At 41.1% G+C, this 18853-nt stretch overlaps 2 protein-coding genes across 4 annotated transcripts; both read right to left on the bottom strand.

The window, feature by feature from the left end:
* Nucleotides 1–274: 274 nt before the first annotated feature.
* khsrp (KH-type splicing regulatory protein) lies at nucleotides 275–8079 on the bottom strand. Of its 3 annotated transcripts, XM_053332674.1 has the most exons (19): nucleotides 7794–8069; nucleotides 6251–6353; nucleotides 6117–6170; nucleotides 6000–6036; nucleotides 5848–5906; nucleotides 5687–5758; nucleotides 5547–5604; nucleotides 4514–4661; nucleotides 4164–4262; nucleotides 3921–4067; nucleotides 3608–3710; nucleotides 2965–3089; nucleotides 2543–2842; nucleotides 2412–2433; nucleotides 2324–2345; nucleotides 2129–2217; nucleotides 1824–2036; nucleotides 1388–1587; nucleotides 275–1202 (listed from the first exon to the last, which is right to left on the bottom strand). In XM_053332674.1, the coding sequence occupies exons 1-19, from the start codon at nucleotides 7881–7883 to the stop codon at nucleotides 1194–1196; spliced, it is 1950 nt and encodes a 649-aa protein (XP_053188649.1). In that variant the 5' UTR covers nucleotides 7884–8069; the 3' UTR covers nucleotides 275–1193. The 3 variants fall into 3 exon arrangements, with proteins under 3 accessions (XP_053188649.1, XP_053188655.1, XP_053188643.1); XM_053332680.1 differs by having other exon boundaries at nucleotides 2324–2433; nucleotides 8013–8079; XM_053332668.1 differs by having other exon boundaries at nucleotides 2324–2433; nucleotides 7794–8070.
* A 1182-nt stretch (nucleotides 8080–9261) lies between these two features.
* On the bottom strand, nucleotides 9262–17131 carry LOC128369539 (calcium-binding mitochondrial carrier protein SCaMC-1-like). The gene is given in 11 exon segments (XM_053330615.1): nucleotides 9262–10377; nucleotides 10733–10880; nucleotides 10955–11122; nucleotides 11264–11377; nucleotides 11858–12010; nucleotides 12417–12575; nucleotides 12671–12869; nucleotides 13847–13934; nucleotides 14073–14196; nucleotides 16034–16244; nucleotides 17110–17131. Coding segments are annotated over 10 exon segments (1560 nt in total). The 5' UTR covers nucleotides 16229–16244; nucleotides 17110–17131; the 3' UTR covers nucleotides 9262–10165.
* Between the last annotated feature and the right edge of the window lie 1722 nt (nucleotides 17132–18853).

The raw sequence follows: 18853 nt of genomic DNA on the forward strand, positions 1-18853 counted from the left end.
TGGTCCGCAAGGCGGCGTGAGACCGCCTCACGGACCGGAGGCGACACCCGGCAAAACCAAAACAAGAGGGGACATCAGAGGAGGACACGGCTAAACCTTCAGGTAGGAGTCATATGCAGTGAGGTCGAAAAAGGTTTGGACCACATTGTAAATATGAGTCACTTCCAGCGTTCGATATAAAAATGGAACAAGACGTTTTATTTGATGGGGCTTTAGTCTAAAACGGGGGGAAACTCTTAGACACAATCCTCATGATGACCACACAAGAAACTGATAGATTTGAATGTTTTTATTCTTAAGTATTTAAAAACAAGCTGTAAAAAAATAACATTAAAAAAAAATATGACAGAACCTATAGGAACAAAAAAAGTCCAACAACAACAAAGTTGTAGAAATAATCAGAGGGCACTAACACACACACACACACACACACACACACACACTGTGGGACAGACAGTGCCTTATTACAGCCAACACACACACGTTTTTCTGTTCAGTAGCATACACTGTATACAGACACACACACACAACCCTCAGAGAAAATAATTACAATGAATAAAATTAAAAATCAGAAATCATGACTGCAGGAAGAAATACACCTGCAACTTAACCACTGGGAATGTTAAAAAAAAAAAAAAGAAAAAAGGAAAAAAAAAAAGGTTAAAAAGTACCAAGAACAAGAAAAAAACCCAACCCTAAATATTTTGCTTTTGTTCTTACAAACATAATTTCTGGATATATTCAAAATACTGCACTGTTTTACCCTCAGGAAACTGAAGGGGAGAAAGACTACTGAAACGTGAATCATTGTGGGGATGCGGTTATGCTAGCTTGCAACCAAAGATGCTTATTTCACATTTTTAAAAAAGTATCAGATTTATTACAAGGTGTAGGTGAGGGGAAGAAGCAAACTGAATAGTAACCCAAGTAGTTATTTAGTGCTTTGTCCAATGCATGAGAAAAATGCGTTCCCTTTTTCCTTTCTTCAATTTTGACTTTAAAAAACACACAAGTACAAGGTTGAAATAGAAAATGTCAGAGTAGATGAGTGAACCGTGCTCTTGCTTTGTTAAAGCCAAAATGGAAATTTCTTGACAGGGGGAAAAAACAAAACAAAATAAAATAAAACACAACAAAAAAAGAGAATAAGTCCAGAGAGCCGTCACAACCGTCCAGCACACTGAAACACTTCTTTACTGGGCCTGTAATGAGAAATCACAGAGTTAATATAATGTACTCACTGCTTTGTAAAGAAAAGTGACAATTCTCTCACAATGTAAATTAGCAAGTATCAAATTACAACTGCAATCTGTGTGGTGAAACATTTCTACAAGCCAGTTTCAAGTTAATTTCAGACACTACTTATGTGTAGTCATGCCTGTGGTACCTGTTGTCCCTGCTGTGGAGCAGCAGCCTGTCCAGGCGCCTGCCCTCCCTGTCCATAATAGGCAGCTTGCTGTCTGTAGTACTCAGCCCAGGCTGCGCTGTAATCCTGTTGGCCTCCGGCTGCAGATGCTCCACCTGCTGCTGCCGCTGCCGCTGCTGCTGCTGCACCTGGAGCAGCTGCTGCCCCTCCAGCAGGCTGGCCTGAAAAAGCACAACATACACACAAAACGCACCTTTAACTTCATTTCATTTTGCAGATAATTACTGTACTCTGGGTAAAAGATTCTGTATGTTTAAAAGTGATTTTGATATTTCACTGCTCAACAGTTTAATCTGTGATTTAAAAAAAAAATGCTGACACTCAGACTTGTAATTCAAAACTCACAATTTACACAAAAACATTCTGACAAAACTCGGTGTGCAAAGGTCCCACTTACTCATGCCCATCTTCTTGTAGTATTCCTCCCAAGCCTTTGTGTAGTCTGGCTGGCCCCCAGAAGTCTGCGCTGCTTGGCTCTGGTCTCCAGGTGCTGCTGCTGCAGGGGCTCCTGGATTCTGGGCCGCCATGGCGCCCCCTGGCTGCTGGCCGTAGTATTGTGCATAGTAGGCTGCCCATGCTGCGTTTGGGTCGGCAGCTGCTGTCGCCTTACCTAATGACAGGAGTGGGGAAAAATAACAATGAATGAATTTTTAGACCTCGAATATTCAATTAAAAAAACAAAAATAAAGAAAAGGTACCCACTGGGGTCATGTTGTCCTGGGGCTTGCCACTGTTGGTAGGTGTTCCCCCAACCCTGAGGACAGAACTGGGGACCACCAGGTGCAGCTCCACTAAAGAAAGAGAGGACAGTTTAAGTGCTTGTTTAAATGAAGCTGTCCCCTCTGAGGGACAATTCACAATTTCTGCATCCAAGGTTTTTATATGGGTTGTACTTACTGGGGAGCACCACCAGGAGGCCCTGCATTATAAGGATTGGGATTATAGGGACCCATAGGACCACCGGGGCCTCCTGGACCAGGACTACCACCCACGGGACACAACGGACCCTGGAAAAAAATAAAACAAAAAAATGTTTTCCAGTCACTGATATGTAGGAGGTGAACCCAACATGAGACAGTGTAGTCCTTCTTTCCTCCATGTGTCACTTAATTGTACCTCAATCTTCTCTTCTATAAGCTGCTTTGCGTGGTCAATCTGTTGCGGTGACCCTCGGATGGTGAACAGTTTGAAGTTGGGGTCTCCGTTTGGTGGGGGCTGACGGGATATCTCCACAAACGCGCCGGTCTGTTGGTTAATGGACTTGACGTTCTCCCCTCCTCTGCCGATTACAAGCCCACATTTGTGAGCAGGAATGGAGAAGGTCATTTCTCCTCCAGGAGGACCCCAGTTGCCCTGGCCTCTGCCTCGTCCTCGTCCACCAGGTGGCATCCCTGCACCAGGGGGGCCAGGGGGGCCCTAGGGAGGAAATGCATCACACATCAGGTTAAAGTGGTCAATAGCAAAGCTCTGTTTGTGTGCTTCAACAACAACAAACACTTGAAAGAAATCAAATGTCTGGCCCTCCAGTCTGTACCTACCCCCTGCCCACCCTCCTCTCGGGCGCGGATACTCTGTAGTAGGTCAGTGATGATTGAGGCAGCGTGCTGACACTGGTCTGGTGGACCCATAATATGGGCAATTTTATCAGGACCTGTGCCATCATCTGCAAGGAAAAAACAGGAAGACATGCCATTGTGGGAACTGAGAACAAAAAGTAAAACAATAAAATGGAGGGAGAGAGGTATTTCCATCCTGAACAGTCCAATTGACTGATTTACAAAGAATTTTACTGAAAGAAATTTTGGGAAGTGTCACTCTCATATCTTTACAGAAAATATGATGCTGATTGGAGTCTCTGCAAATCTCAAAGTGAAGGAAAAACTTCAGGAAGTTACTGTTCCTGACCAAGAAACTTTTACATTTTATGTTACATGTTATGTTTTACAGGTTTGTACATGTTAAACATTTGAGAGAAAGAACTGTAAATGACTCCTGACAACTAAAATGAGCCTGTTTATTTGACTATAAAGCCATTGCAACATATTTTAAAATATTTTATTTAAAAGTGGATGATACAATTATTCTCATCCCTACATAAACACTACTTGGCAGTCCAAGAGGATAATAAAGTTGTAATTTTATGTATGAAATGTAATGATTTATGATGCAACTTTAGCTCACCTTGTTTAAACTGTATCTTCACTCCAGCATCGCTCTGGATCTTCTTGATCATCTCCCCGCTTCGGCCAATTACGACTCCCACAGAGTGGCGGGGCACAGCTATCTGTGGAATTACAGAAAATGTTGGATAACTGCCCAGAGCTTTTGAGTCTCAACCTTCAATTAGAATTATGGAAAACATCAATTAATGTCCCTTTAATGTTATTTTAAGCTCTGCTGTGGTCTGGTATGAAAATGGTCTTCCAGCAGCAGCTTTTCATATTCAAAACACACACACACACACACACACACACACACACACACAGATACTTACATCAATGCCGCCACCGCCGCCACCCCCGTTGTTGCCGCCGCCGCCACCTCCTCCTCCACCACCCATCCTCGGTCCAAAATCACCCCTATCTCCAAAACCAGCATGATCCCTTTCTCGTAGAATCTCGTTGACCATCTCCTTTGCTTGCTATAAAAGCAACATGTAGGACAACACAGTGAGTTGAAAGGTCAAGAGCAGCAAAAAGCATTTCCCACTAACACAAACCCGTCTGCAGCAAGCTACCTGCACTTTGTAGGGGTCTCCAATGATGCGGAGTGGTTTATCTATGTTGGGTGGCTGGGATCCATCTTGAATAAGAATCATTTTGACTCCAGCTCGCTCCTACAAATTTCAAGAAGCAGTATATTAGACACACACACACACACACACACACACACACAGGACCTTATCTCTACATAATCAAGTAAAGCTGTTCACTCATTGTACGGCACTTTCCTAACTGCTGATACTTGAAATCAGCATACAACTTTTTTTCTAATAATTCATTTCTTTCTAACATTTGTGCAGTATAGTAAAATATTCTGAATTGCATAAAACAAAAGTGGTCATTACAGTATATGAAGGAGCCTCACCTGCAGCTGTTTGATGGTCTCTCCTCCTTTGCCTATAATAAGACCGGCCTTGCCCGCAGGGATGATCATCTCCTGCATGGAACCCGACTGCCCGTTGGTCGACTCATGACCCCTCGACACGATGTCATCTATGAGTGCCTTGGCTCTCCTGGAAGCATATATAATTGAAATAATGATGAAGATGGAATAAAAAGCTATTTAGTTAATGGGTCAAATAATGGTGTCTAATTTCGGGCAGTGAAATAATCTAAATCTGCACCTACAGTGAGTCATGGTCTCAAGCAGCTGCAGAGTTATTACGAGACAATGCTTTAAACAACTTAGCAAATAAAAAAACCTTGAAAGATATCGTGGGTAGCCTGAACTGCTCTAATCACTTCCTACCGAAATTATAAACATAGTTGAGAGTTGACATTTGAGTGGGGGCTAACATTTTTCTTGCTATCCACTTGGACCTGTCTTGCAAGTAAAAAAAAAAAAAAAAAGATAGAAAGAGGAACGAATAGTTTAGCTGTACTACCCCCGTACACTTTAAAAAGTCTGTTGAATGATGAACTCCACCTAGCTTAACTCAATTCATGGATTTCCGAAGGATCAAATGGCATTGTACAATTTACAGTTTCATTAAGCGACGTATGTCTGAGAACTGACACAACACAAGCAGATATCTAGACTTGAGAAAACACCACAAGTGCCATAAAAATAAGTTTGAGTCCGGGCTTAGCTGCCAACAGGTAGTGCACAAAGACAATTCATAGAGTGCATCGAAGGAGATCTTTTCCTTTGATGCACTCAAAACAAACCCAGATAGATAAATTTGTTAAAATATGGAGACGTATAGTCAGATTAGGCAAACCATCAACCCCTGGAGAACTTTAATCATGTTAATTTTCCCCATTTGAGCAGAGCTGCTACTTAATCCCATAGATGTCCATGAACCAAAAGTCAGCAGAAACGAAAACTAGTTAAGAGTTGAGCATACTGACAACTGAAAAATACATTGTTTTAAAAATGAATATAAACACCAACTTACTCTATGGCATCTGGTGACCCTGTCAGAGAAACACTTCTTTCTGGAAGACCGGCGCTGTCTGTGAATTTATATGAAAAATTGTTTCAAACCAAGAAGAGCTGGAAAATCTATTAGACTAGACGATTTGGCATTTAGCTCACCATGCGCAATCTGGACCTTGCAGCCAGAATCCTGTTGTATTTTGTTAATTTGTTCACCTCCTCGGCCGATGACTTTGGGGACAAAGACATTTAAATTTTAGTTTGCACATGTGACGCGGCAACGCAAGAATGGTTTAAGAAACGTATGTGCATGTACTCACTCAGACCGACCATGCCATCAGGCACTCTGTACTCCTCTGTCATTGTGGAGGGCCTGACACTGCAAACAGGTCACACAAAAAAGATATACAAAAGGATCTCATCCCTGAGCACAAAAAGTGTTGTAAAAGAAACATTGAAAATCACTCTGTACCTTTGTTGGGACAGGGCAGCCAGCTGAGCTTCAATAGCTGTAACAGAAGGAAAAATTGGTGAGAAACCGAGCCGAGTAAGTGTTTGCAGTAGGATCAGTGTGTGTATTTAAACGTACACAATCCAGAATCTCTTTCGCTCTGTGATGCAAGCTTCTTGGCATCTGGTTCATCTGAAAAAACAAAAGCAAAGTTGAGTCTACACATGGACAAACAAATCAAGACAAACTGAACATTTGTGCTGATTTCCAACCTGCTTCTTCCAGGGATCGTTTCTGTGAGGCGAATGGATAGTTCTCAGCTCCTCCGTTGTTGCTCACTATGGGAACTCCGTCACCACCGATTTTAGCTGCGATCTAGGAAGAGGACGAGGAGGACACTGGATGAAGCCAGAGGTGGTGGCACTGTACCATAAAGCAGTTTAACTTTCAGACGCGCAAGTTTTGGTAGGAGTATTTCAGCATCCCCATCAGTTGGTGACTTTACCAAGAAAGTCAATCACATTTAAAAAAGGGGCATTCCACAGACACTTGAAGTTTGATCATGAGTATGATGTTATCTCCTTCTCTTCTCTTTTTAACCTGACTCAGAAATCAATTTATTGATTAACCCCACTAGGGATGAACAACCGATTGAATTTGTATCAAAATCGCAATATCACACTGAAATTTTCAAATTGCAAAAGACGCAATATTTGTTAAAGGTGAAATGTGTGTCAATATACCATTTAAAGTTAAATATTGTGCTGCAGGCACACGCAACTGGCCTACAAATCATATACTACAGACTAAGGAAAACATCTTTGATCGGTACAGATCCCTGAAAAAATGTTTTTCAATGAAAATTAAAGTAGTGATATAAAAATGACCCCTCCCCCTAATTTTGCAAATCATATTGAAATATGACAAAAATAATCGCATTTTCCAAAATCATTCATCCCTAAACTCCACAATACTTAATCCACAGGAGTACCATGTTCATTTCTAACAATTAGAGCACGGGGAGGGGGGTGGGGGGTGTTTATAATCTGATACAACCATTATAACAATCGTTCCTTCCCAGCACTTTAATTTATCAATCGACACAATATTAATCTGCATTCATTTCGATAATTGTTTACATATTGAAGCCATTTATCAGGCAACGGTGCCAAACATCCAAATGTATTAGTAATTTTGTGTTATATCACTGTGTCTTAAATACAACGATTTTCTGACATTTTATTGACCTTCATAATTATTCAGACTAATTTTAGCTTCACTCTTGCAACATGCAATACAAAGCCAACGGATATTGACATTTAGAGACTAGCTTTTGAAATACAGTCCATAACTTATATTTTGTGGCTAGCTATCAATAAAATACTAATAAAGCCAGCTTAGTTGAGTCGGCGGGTCATTATGTAATTTAAAATCATTGTTCAAACCTTTGTAAAGACGAGTTTAATCACGACGAGGATCAAACTTCACGATGAGCAAACCGTTAACTGGCTACATTTAGCATTACAAGCTAGTCCGTTTAATTTAATCGGAGAACCTCGGTGGCGACACATCGTTTTATTTACGCGAAGGTTTGACCTACATTACTGCCGTTGCTCAGTCCACCCCGTCAAACATTTTTCATCTGACCCCTCAACCCGACGAGCTTCTTAAGACAAATGAATGGCGTGTGCTAGGAGCTAGCGGGCTAGCTCGTTAACTGGAGCTAACGTCACGGGTAATTAAGCTAGCCGCGGCTCCCCCAGTAGCTAACCCGCTCGCCGGCTGTCCTCTCCGGCCGCAGACCACTTGAATTACCTGTCTGGCTCGTTCTACTGCGTCTGCAAAAGCGTCTTTTTTCATCCCAGCGCCGACTCCGTTAGTCGGCAGAGCGCCGTATTCAGACATGCTGCTCACAGGGCGCAGATTGACTCACAAGGGGGCAGGCTGGATGGCTGTGGCCGGGTCGGGCTGCGCGGAAGCGGGAAGGCTAAACAAGAGCGTACGGAGGACACCAATGTGAGTGAGATTGCTTACCACGCCGGCAAACTTCCCTGCTTAAAATGACCAATCAATGCATCTTCACCCCTCAGGTCTCTTCTTCTTCTTCCTGGGACTTCTGAGGGTCGAAGTCCAGCCTTATAAGTATGTAACAGCGCCGTCTGTTGGCCCGGAGTCTACATCAGACTGCTTGAATCATACTTTTCTGCACATCTGAGGTGGCAGCAGATAATCTTGCATTAAGCACCATATACCTTATGTTCTACTGGCCCAGTGCAGACCATGGACTCCTTTAAAACAGGCCTAAAAACAGTTTTATATTTATCTCAATTTTTCATTTTCTTTGTCATGTGTTTTTAACGCTGTGGCACTTTCACTGCAAATGAAAAGGGCTGTACTACCTCACTGCATTACAATGCACAACATTTGTCGGTAATAATAATAATAATAATAACATAGGTCGCAAGATCATGTGACACATTTTCAGACAGATCATTCATGGGGTTTTGTTCAAAATGTACAAAAATAAAGACTTTTTGGCTAACTATGACCCAGTGCATGCCAATACTTTTCACATTAAGACCCCATCCCATTCTGGATAACTGATGACTACACATTGTTAATGCATTGTTGTTTTGTGTGTTTTTCCATTTAAACCCAAGTTAGTATTCATTCATTATTGGACACACACACACACACACACACACACATACGACTCTCCTTAGGTTATGTTAGCAATCCATTGGAATTATGTAACTTGAAAAGGAAGTAAGTAACAACTGAAGCTGTCTCCATTCTCCATAAAAAATGCACTAAATGATATTGTTCTTTCGAGGAAACATATTGGAAATCATTTGAAAATGACTGACCTGTAAAATAAAGCACTACCAAAAACTATTAATTATATTTGTTGGGAAACCAAGAGACTCAAGTTCATGAGCTGTCCTTTTTTTTCATTATAGTTGCATTTGCTGGTATAAACACAGCCAGAGCTACTCAGTAAACCGACATACACAAAATAGACAAACCCTACAGGGTTTAGTAGCAGTGTAGTAGTAGCTACAGTAAGAATATTGTGTTCTTATTATTAGCAGTGATTTCATTTGGCTGTAAGGTCTACAGAAAGCGACTGGTTATTGTTAAATAAAAAGGAAATTCCTTCAGAAAACAAAAATCAGTTGCATTTATTTAGCAAAAGTTGAACCATACATCCATTAGCAAGCTCCCTTAATAAATACTGAGACTTCACAAATGTTCACTGGCATTAAATATTTCATCATCATATTTCTTATTGTTTCTTGATACAGATCAAGTGAACTCATAGTGTTAAACCTGTACATTGTTCAAATATAGTTAATGAAAATACTATGTGGCACTGGACACTGTAGTGTTTTTAAAAGATAACACAAACACTCTTCTCAGCAATGCTCATAAAAATGAGCCTTTTGTGCGTCTAGACATGGCTTTGGCAGCCTGTATAAATATGAACTCCTTTGGTGTGCTATACTCAGTAATAACCCTACGAGGAAAGAGATGATTGACAGTGCCTATTATTCTTTTCACCATCCACCATTTCAACTCCAAGAGTTATGTTCAGCAATTGTCTGTTGTTTGATGATTATTCCTGTGCTTTAGTATTTGTAACATTTTCTGAAGACATGTCACTCCGTAACTCCACCGTTGCGCAGTGATGTCATGATTGCCTCACTGAGAGAACAGGAAATTGATCAGTCCTCTATCTTCTCTACATTTCACCTGTGAGGGAAAACAAAGTTATATAATCCTCTTGTGTCAGGGATGTAACATGGCTTCCAAGTTTGCTTTCACCTTTTACCTGTTGCTTCTCAGGCAAGTTCATGCAAGTCTCCATCTGTTCAAGTAAATGCAGTAGCAGGAGACTATTGGTTAGCTTTCACACATGCATTGTAATGCAATACATCACATGTGAAACGCTTCACAGCAGCTGCCAAGTCAGTTGAGGTCATCCAAATGTGAGGTTTTCACAATAACGTTTTTTCCTTTCCCTCCATGGTTTATTGTCCATCCCATTATCTTCATTCTGAAAACACAGGACTTACGATCACAGGACCATGTATTCATCGACAGTCGAGGCCCGTTTCTTCATGCACTGCCAACAGATCTGTGCATGCTTGTTGTTAAAAGCCACACCAAACCGTCCATCCTTTTTGCTACCGTTTCCCTCTCTCTCCCCTCCTACCCTCAACGTCCACTCCCAGGACGATCCTCGTGTATTCGTAGGCGACGTATGACACGCTGACAGCAGGGATGACTTTAAGCAAGTTGGGGGAAATTCCTCGATAAAGTCCGACCACCCCCTCCTTAGACACAATGTTGTGAATCAAGGCCCACCAAGACGGCCTAGGGGCCCCCTTTTCTAAAGCTGAGTGGAGAGAAAAGAGATGAGCGCCGGTAATAAGTTGTAGTTCATTCAGATAGTCTCTCTTATTGTCTTATTGTCACTGGTGGTTTTGGTTTTTTAGCTCATTAAAATGTGGTAAACAATCTGGCATTTGATGTATAATAAAAGGAAAATATCTGGCATCATATCAATACTATTTTCCTTAACTCACTTTTCTACCACAATCTCACATTCATATTCTTATACACTGTATTGACAGTGTGCAACATCTGATCTTTTGCTACTTTTCTGGCCTTCTTCACCAACCATTATTATGATTTTCCTTTGACTTTTCATTCATCTTTATCCATATTTGTATAAGTACATGTATTCTGACCTTGTGCTTGCATTCTGGTGCGGATCAGTGCCAGTGGGTAACTTGCCAGCTGTCCACAGGTGCTGGAGATGGCACCGCAGCCAACCAGCACCATCACTCCTGGGTCGGCTAAACCTTTGTTCCTGTTCAGCCAGGAAAACTTCAGAGTCTAGGGGAACAGAGCGAGTGAGAAGAAAGTGCACACAGAGGAGATACGTGTTGTAAGGACTGTGTCCCTCTAACCTCATAGACAGCTAGGTCGATACCAGCGTAAGGGACAATACCCAACAAGTTGGGTACATAGCCCTTATAGAAAGCCATGACCCCTTCCCTCTGCAGCATCTGCTTGGCACAGTCTATTATTCCTGAGTATTGGCCCGTTTTCCTTAGTGTGAGACGAGTCTTTAGTACCTGCCGGGAAAACAAAGATGAGAGAAGGAGGGACAGAAACAGAAACGTCAATCAGTTCACTGGTGATGCCAAATCAAAAAGTGTGTTTTCTTGATGCTATATGAATATTTTTACGTATAGTATGTTTTACCCTGATATTACCTCCATTGGATAGACGGCTGTCTGAGCTATCGCCCCAGCCAAGGATCCGGCAACAAACCTCTCATGAATCCTCAGAGTTTTTGATTCATGATTGTCACGAATCATATACTTGATCTATACAGAGTTAACAGAGCAAAGGAAATAAATTACAATTTTCAATTTGTAATTATAGACAAATACAGAAATCATGTCAGTATGATAAATATGAAGCTAAAGCCAACATGAGCTTAGCACAAAAAACTAAGTGTAAAATGACAAGTTATTGCGTTATGAGTGGTTGTGTCTGACTTTTTCTTGACTGGAAGGCCTGTAACTTCCTTAATGCATGGAAGCCTCACCATGACAACAAGACTCCAGGAAGTCACTGCTCTTGGTTAAGAAATTGTCCCAACAGACACACAAAACACATGAATGACAGCGGTACCGGTCTTATAACTAACTCCCTACAAGAAATAAGCATATTTCCCAAAAAGTTGAACTAGAGAATAAGAGATCATTAGAAGAGTGAAAAATTATGGGAGAGATCAAAGATGTGTGGATGTTCAGAGGTGCAGAAAAACAAAACAGTGAGGGAAGGTCTCGAGTTTACTTCACCTTTTCATAAGCTGTAAACTTGATAGCAGTCTCAGGAGCAATTTTAAGCACATTGATTCCATTTCCCCTCCACAATGACCGCACTCCTCCCTCTTTGACCATGTACTGAAAACCGCTAAGCACGTTCCCTTTAAAAGTAGATGAACCATGAACCTGGCAGACCAAACAAGAAAGTGAGAGGCAGTAATAGTTGGGGAGTGGCTGATTGAAAGTTCAACAAAAGGCTCCCTGCCACTAGGTCCTGTTCACACCTGGCATTAAAATTCATCTTGAGACAGGTTTGAACACACCCAAGACTTGTTGTGGACACACTGAGATCTCAACGCTCAGACCACATTCAGAGGTGGACTGGGAAGCAAACTGCTACATTCTTCTAGCAATGTGTATGCAAATGTGTCCTGGGCCACATTGAAGAGCTGCCAATTCAACTGATGTATGTAATAATTTATGCAGGTGTGAACAGGGCCATAGATGAACAGAAAACTTTGAGATATGAGCTCTTTAATAATGACTAGGTTCAGGCTGATCTAATCTGAAATCACAACTGTTCCTGACTGACCTGCCGAAAAACTTTGAGGCGGTCTAAGGGGGCAGTTCCAGTCCGAGATACAGATCCAGCCAAGGCTCCAGCCATCAGCTGCCGCCACACATAGCCAGACTTCTTCTCCTCCTCCGAGAATTCATCTGGGATTGACAGCTGCTCACCGGTATCCAACATCTACTGAAACCATAGTGAGCAGCATGGGGTTAATAAAGAGCAGTGAGGAAGAAATAAAACATTTAAACATCAAAAAGGTTTTACACATATCAAACCCCAAGCAATTGATCCTTCAATCCAACCATGTCATTATTTTAAGACACACAATGCTGTTATTGGTTGTTGAAGGTGTGTAACCTCACCATTGATCGTTTCCAGTAGCGTGCCACATCCTTCATGTCAGTGAGGGGTTTAAACAGGAAGTAGTCACGCCACTCAATCCAGTCAATGGTCATGGTACCATCCTTGTCCATACTGAGGAACAAACACATAAACCAAACACAAACAAAAAAGTAGAATTTATTCATCTGTAACTTTAAGATTAGAGAAGGTAGGGATATTTTTATTTTTTTCCGTGTTTCGAAATAACAAGAAGTAGTCCTTCAGTGCTTTAAAGCTTAACAACAAAGCATGAGAAGACAAATCTTGGTTTACCACAATCTAACCCAACAGAGGAACTGAATGTGCAAAACAAAAGTTAAGTTCAAGACACAAAAGTTGGAAACATGACACATGCTCTTGAGTAAAAGAACACAAATTGACCTCTAAACAGTGACACATTGACTTATATCAAGATACAAAGCTCAGATGTATGATGTTTACATTGCCATCTAAAGTCACTGAGTATCTAAATCTTTGGATTGGCTGAGGTGTTTAAACTCGAGTCTAAAAACATTAAAAACTATCAGCCTCAATTGTTGGTGTGTCAAAAGTCTAGATCAGGGCCAGATGATGTGCCTGGACCCTTCACCAATACTTAACTAAAAGCCTCTTAACGGTGGTGTTATGCCATAAGTGCTAACACTACCCCCCACCCCCCTCACCCCCCCTCGGTCCCAGTCTTACTGATGTCAGCACTTTCCCTGCCAAGGTCATGTGCCAGATTTAGCTGCTCAGATCATGCTTAGATCTACTAGAGACCCAAGAGTGAGTCAAGGCCAGGTGGACAGGCATTATATCGACATCCAATTTGTGTGATTCTACAAGAGAATTAAGAAGGGCTCTCCATCAATTAGCAATATCTACCAGAGAACTAGAAAACTGCTGTCACTATCAAACACAAGAGAACAATAATTTTATTTTTATTTTTATTTTTTACAACACTTTACCTTCAACCTACCATGCAAGGTTTTAATATTCTGAAGGTTTATCAGATCTTCAGATAAATCACTTCCAGATACTTCAGACGCTAATATGAAGTGATATAAGATATTGACAAATTGATAACAGACCTTTGTAAAATCCTGGTAGCAGCCTCGAGGCTAATGTTCACACCAATGGCATTTAGAGAGTGCTGGATCTCTGCTGCATCAATCTCACCTGCAAATATCCACCCACAGTAAAAGAGAGAAAAATTAGCATATTTGGGAAAATTATCTTAATCTGAACATTTTGAACTAATAATTTTATTTCCATTATTATTAATATTTCAGGTTTTTTCTTTGGGCTGCTACAGACCATCGTTGTTCTTGTCCAGGCTACGAAACATAATTTTGAGCTCTTTTTCATGCATGCGAAGATACTGGGTGAATTCTTCAAAGTCCAGTACTCCATCCCGGTTAGTGTCCCCTTCCTCCACCAACTGAAAGCAGAGATAGCCAGGGCAATAAAAAAACAGTCATCTGAACATTCGACATTGTCCAAAAAAGTTACAATCTCTCAGAAGGTAGGTTATAAACTGTAGTAAGTCTGAAACTCAAATATGCCTGTTTCATTCTGTTCCGAGAGCTGTTAATCCCCTCATTATTACTGGTGGCAGATTTGTTTCAGCCTGTCCGCACCAGAAACATTGTACAGTATATAAATGAACATATGATGTTGCGGGTGATTAAAGTAAATACAGTCTGTGAATGATTCTCTTCAACAGCTTGAGTTTGTTCCAGTCTATCAGTGTGAATACAACAAGATCAAGATTACAGAGTCAAGGCTTGCTGTCTTTAAACACACCTCTACCTTGCCTTCTGTTAGACAAACAACACTAAAACTACTTGAGGAATAAACTACATTTAAAAAAGTATGTGACTAAATGTTATAAAAATGCAAAGTATATTAAATGCACAATGAGGTTATATGATGTCATTGTTATACACAATGTCAATCATGTCTCAGCATTAAAACCGCGTATCAATATGTAAGATCCATTAAGAGTAGACTTGAATTAAGTTTGGACTACATTACAGATTACTATGTGGAGTTTAAAAAAAAAACAACATAAAAATAACAGCAGGTTGTTCAGTGAAAATTAAAATATAAACACAACCAATAAGAAATGGTACAAAAGAAAAGGTTGACATGTTGGACAATGATCTATATGTGAAAAGCAATCAAGTGTGGAACCGAGCAAAAGGTTACCATGCTCATCTTACAAAGTCCTGCTCCTTGTACCAAAATAGACTACATGTTTCCCTTGACACACACGCAGAAACTTGCACAGAGAGGAGAGAGAGGGAGATGCAGGATAAGAGAAAGTGAAGGCAAGCCTACTGGATGACCCTCACACCTTCTGCGACAATAAACAGTCACAGATAGACCGAGAAGAGACAGATTGTGTATACACAATAAAGTTATGATGTTGATACTCTTGGATGCTACTGTTGCACAAACACCAACACAGCCGATCAGAAGGAACAGGAGAGTTTTACACAGTGAAAAACTGGAATGATCTCACAGGCCGCCAGTGAATTTTTGATGAGGAAAGGAAAGTACTCTGTTTTATTAATAGAGAAGGAAATCCCTGAAAACTCTCTCTCTCTGTGTCTCTCTCTCTCTGTCTCTCTCTCTCTCTCTCTCTCTCTCTCTCTGTGTGTGTGAGTGTGTCTCTCTCTCTCTCTCTCTCTCTCTCTCTGTGTGTGTGTCTCTCTCTCTCTCTCTCTCTCTCTCTCTCTCTCACACACACACACACACACACACACACACACACACACACACACACACACACACACACACACACACACACACACACACACACACACCCTCATGTGGACACACAGACAGACATACTGTATGTATAACAAGTTAAACCATAGGATAGGATTTAAACAATGGCGGTCTGTCAACAAATGACTGCGAACACACCAGAAAAGCAACAAAGCAACAATGTTACAAAGTCACAACCTGTGCATAGTCTCCTCTATGACGCTGGCCAAACACAAAGACTAGTCCTGCTGAGTAATCTAACACACCTTGCGCTGACAAACCAAAGTGGAGAGTAGATGATAGATTTCAGCTGATATCACTCTAGCTTCAGTCTATTTCAGAGATGCTGGTCCAGCCAGATGTCCACCTGCTCGGAAGGCCAGATGGGTCATTAACAGAGCGGCTCATCTGACTGGTGATGCTGATGCCTTATTTTTTTAACTGACTGTGTGTCTGTGTGTTTATTAGCTTTCATATTTTTCTGTGTGTGATGTCTGTCTTACCCTCTCCAAGGAGGCTCTGGATATCCCTCTGCCTGCCAGCCCGATCCGCAGTTCAAGGATGTCGATGCGTCCATCTTTGTTGAGGTCCAGCTGATCGAACAGCTCAGCCCAGCGTTTCTCTCTATCCTGTTCCGGACCAGGCGATCTGCTGTCCTGGCACTGTGCCGAGGGGAACCGAATCCTTTGAGGCCCCATCACTGGTGCCACTCAGCTGATGGAAGGCAGATGCATCAAGTTAATTGCCACAGCCTGACACAACACTCTTCTTACATCTATCAAGGCCTCAAACATACATTGCATGCAAGGAAAAAAATTCTATTCCAAACTTGTTACTTAGACCAGTGGTTCACCTCACAAAAGCTGATTCTGAGGGGTCATAAAAAGGAGAGGAATTAAGAAAATAACATCCTAATCTTTGATTTCAGTCTTTAGTGGTCACTTTTACATGCTGAGGATCTAAAATGTCCTCAGGGGAACTGGCATCAACATAGATTTATGCAACTGGTCACAAGGGATCATAAAGTAAACATAGCTTGTCTTTGAGGGGTCACAGGTCACAAGTAAAACGGGGTAAGCAGTGATTTCAAGCATGTCAGAGATTACAGAATATGTCTCTGGGTTACATTGGGTTTCCTGTATTATATAATGTCCCTGTTATTTTGGGAGGCATAGATAAAAAAAAACAGTATCCAGCCCAGCAAGGCGACAAGGTCAGATTGTGTTTGAGGACAATTTGTTTTGGTTTGTTTTATAATTATAGCGACTCTAAATGTGTCCATGCTATTGAGCAATGATTGTTTTAATAAAACGGTTGTTAAACTGGCAAAAATCAAACTGATCGAGGTCTGTAAGATTTAGATTAGCATAACATAATAGTAATAACTGATTGGCAAACTGATTGGTTGCTATTGACATATTGATCCATGCTGCTCACACTGCAGACTGACGCAGATTGAGTCTCATACAAACATGTTTTTTTGCCTCCATTTATCACGTTTATCTTGATGCTCACACACCCATGGACGCTATTATGGTCTAATAATAAAAAAAAACAACGAGACCATGTTGTGACTCACTCGCTGTTTATCTGCAGACCGACCCGCCGATCATGCTGAGATGCAGATCGGGACTGTACAGGAACCAGCGGCGTCCGGAGTTCTGGAGCTCAGCTTGTCCGGAAAACCCAAAATCTGACACCACACAAGCAGATCGGACCGGTCCGTGAACGATCACACCGTTTGTTTTGTTTTGTTAAATCCAAAGTGTCAGGATTTCAGTCGATCTGTCTGGTAGATGTCACAGCGACTCTTGTTTAGGAACCAGGAAGCGAGAGAGACGCCGTCGTTCCCCACCTGAAGGAGCCCGCTGGTGGAGCCTGCTGGCGGCCAAGTGTCAGGTCCGGGTGTGTGGACGACAGTGGCTGTGTGAGGCTGGGACTCTGCAGGGCCACACACAACATACATGCAGTCCATGGTTGGCTGTAGCTTGTGTCTTGTGTCAGCCTCTTGACTATTGATAATTATTGATACATAGCCGTAGTTATGTAATGGTCCTACTTATTTTGTCCATGACATCACACTACACCCTTTATCAGGGCTGCAGCCAGGATAACAAAATACTGAGGTCATGATAATGATAATAAGTGTAATGTAACCCCCAACCCCCATTGGAAAATGATTAGACTTAAAGCTGAAAGTCTCTTGCATGTTTTTAACTGATGTTTTGTTTTATTGTTAAGGTTTTGAAAACTTCATCCTTACTAATAGGACAAATATTTGGTCAGGAAATATAATATTTCACCCAGTTAACCATTTTTGTTTCACCATAAGTAGCACTGAGGTTATTATAATAATGCAGCATATATATAGCTATAATTCTTCCCATCTTGTTCCACATTGATGCTATATGATGTTTAGGTCTGTACTGAGTGAAATATTCAAACCCAAGACTTCCATGTTTTTATGGCTGCACCATTCATAAGTCATGTTCATCATTTTATTCACATTTCATTTAAAATTCAGACTGTTGTTTGGTATCTTTGGAAATATCCACTGCAACTGCTTGTTAAGGGATTAAATGTGTAATCCTTTAAATGTTGAACACAACCATGTTGCCAAAAAGCCCCCAAAATACAGAGTAGTGTCCTCAGTCCTGACATCCTCAACCAGATTTGACTAGGAAAAGCACATAACTGCCCTAGATTGTTAGAGACCCCAAAAACAACCAGGTTTATTGTGTAGGGCTCAATATGCATCATCAAATAAATACCAATGGATTGTTTTAACAGCCATAATCTCAAACAATTCGATACAACAAACTTCAACACTGAACTACAAAACCTAAAGCTACTTTAAACATGAAAAGGAACAAGGGTAACTCACATAGCTACGCTGTCAAGCCACTGTCCTCAAACCTAGGGAGCTCAGTGTTCTGCTGAAGGGCAGGACAAGGGATTCAGACTTGAACCCAATCCTCTTTACAAGGCACACATCAATCCAATCTCCCCCTCCCTTCTCCACATGCAGGCTAAGTACAGTCCTGCTCTTCCAATGCAGTTACACTGTTCACAATACACCTGTTTAACATGTATACCTGCTGGAAAAGTCCCACCAGAGTCAGACCCTGCATTATTATATGAATTATATTCATTATGTAGTATCATATTATTTATTTCTTGCTATTTTGTCTATTCTTTTTAAATTAGATTTAATATAGTGTGATGTGGCATTGCAAAGAAGCATTTGACTGCAGATGATGATGTGAACAGTTTACAAAGTAGGTATAGAAAAAAAGAGAAAAAAGGACAGCATATTACACTGT

The sequence above is a fragment of the Scomber japonicus genome, chromosome 2 (assembly GCF_027409825.1).
Source record: "Scomber japonicus isolate fScoJap1 chromosome 2, fScoJap1.pri, whole genome shotgun sequence".
Taxonomy (NCBI): Eukaryota; Metazoa; Chordata; class Actinopteri; order Scombriformes; family Scombridae; genus Scomber; species Scomber japonicus.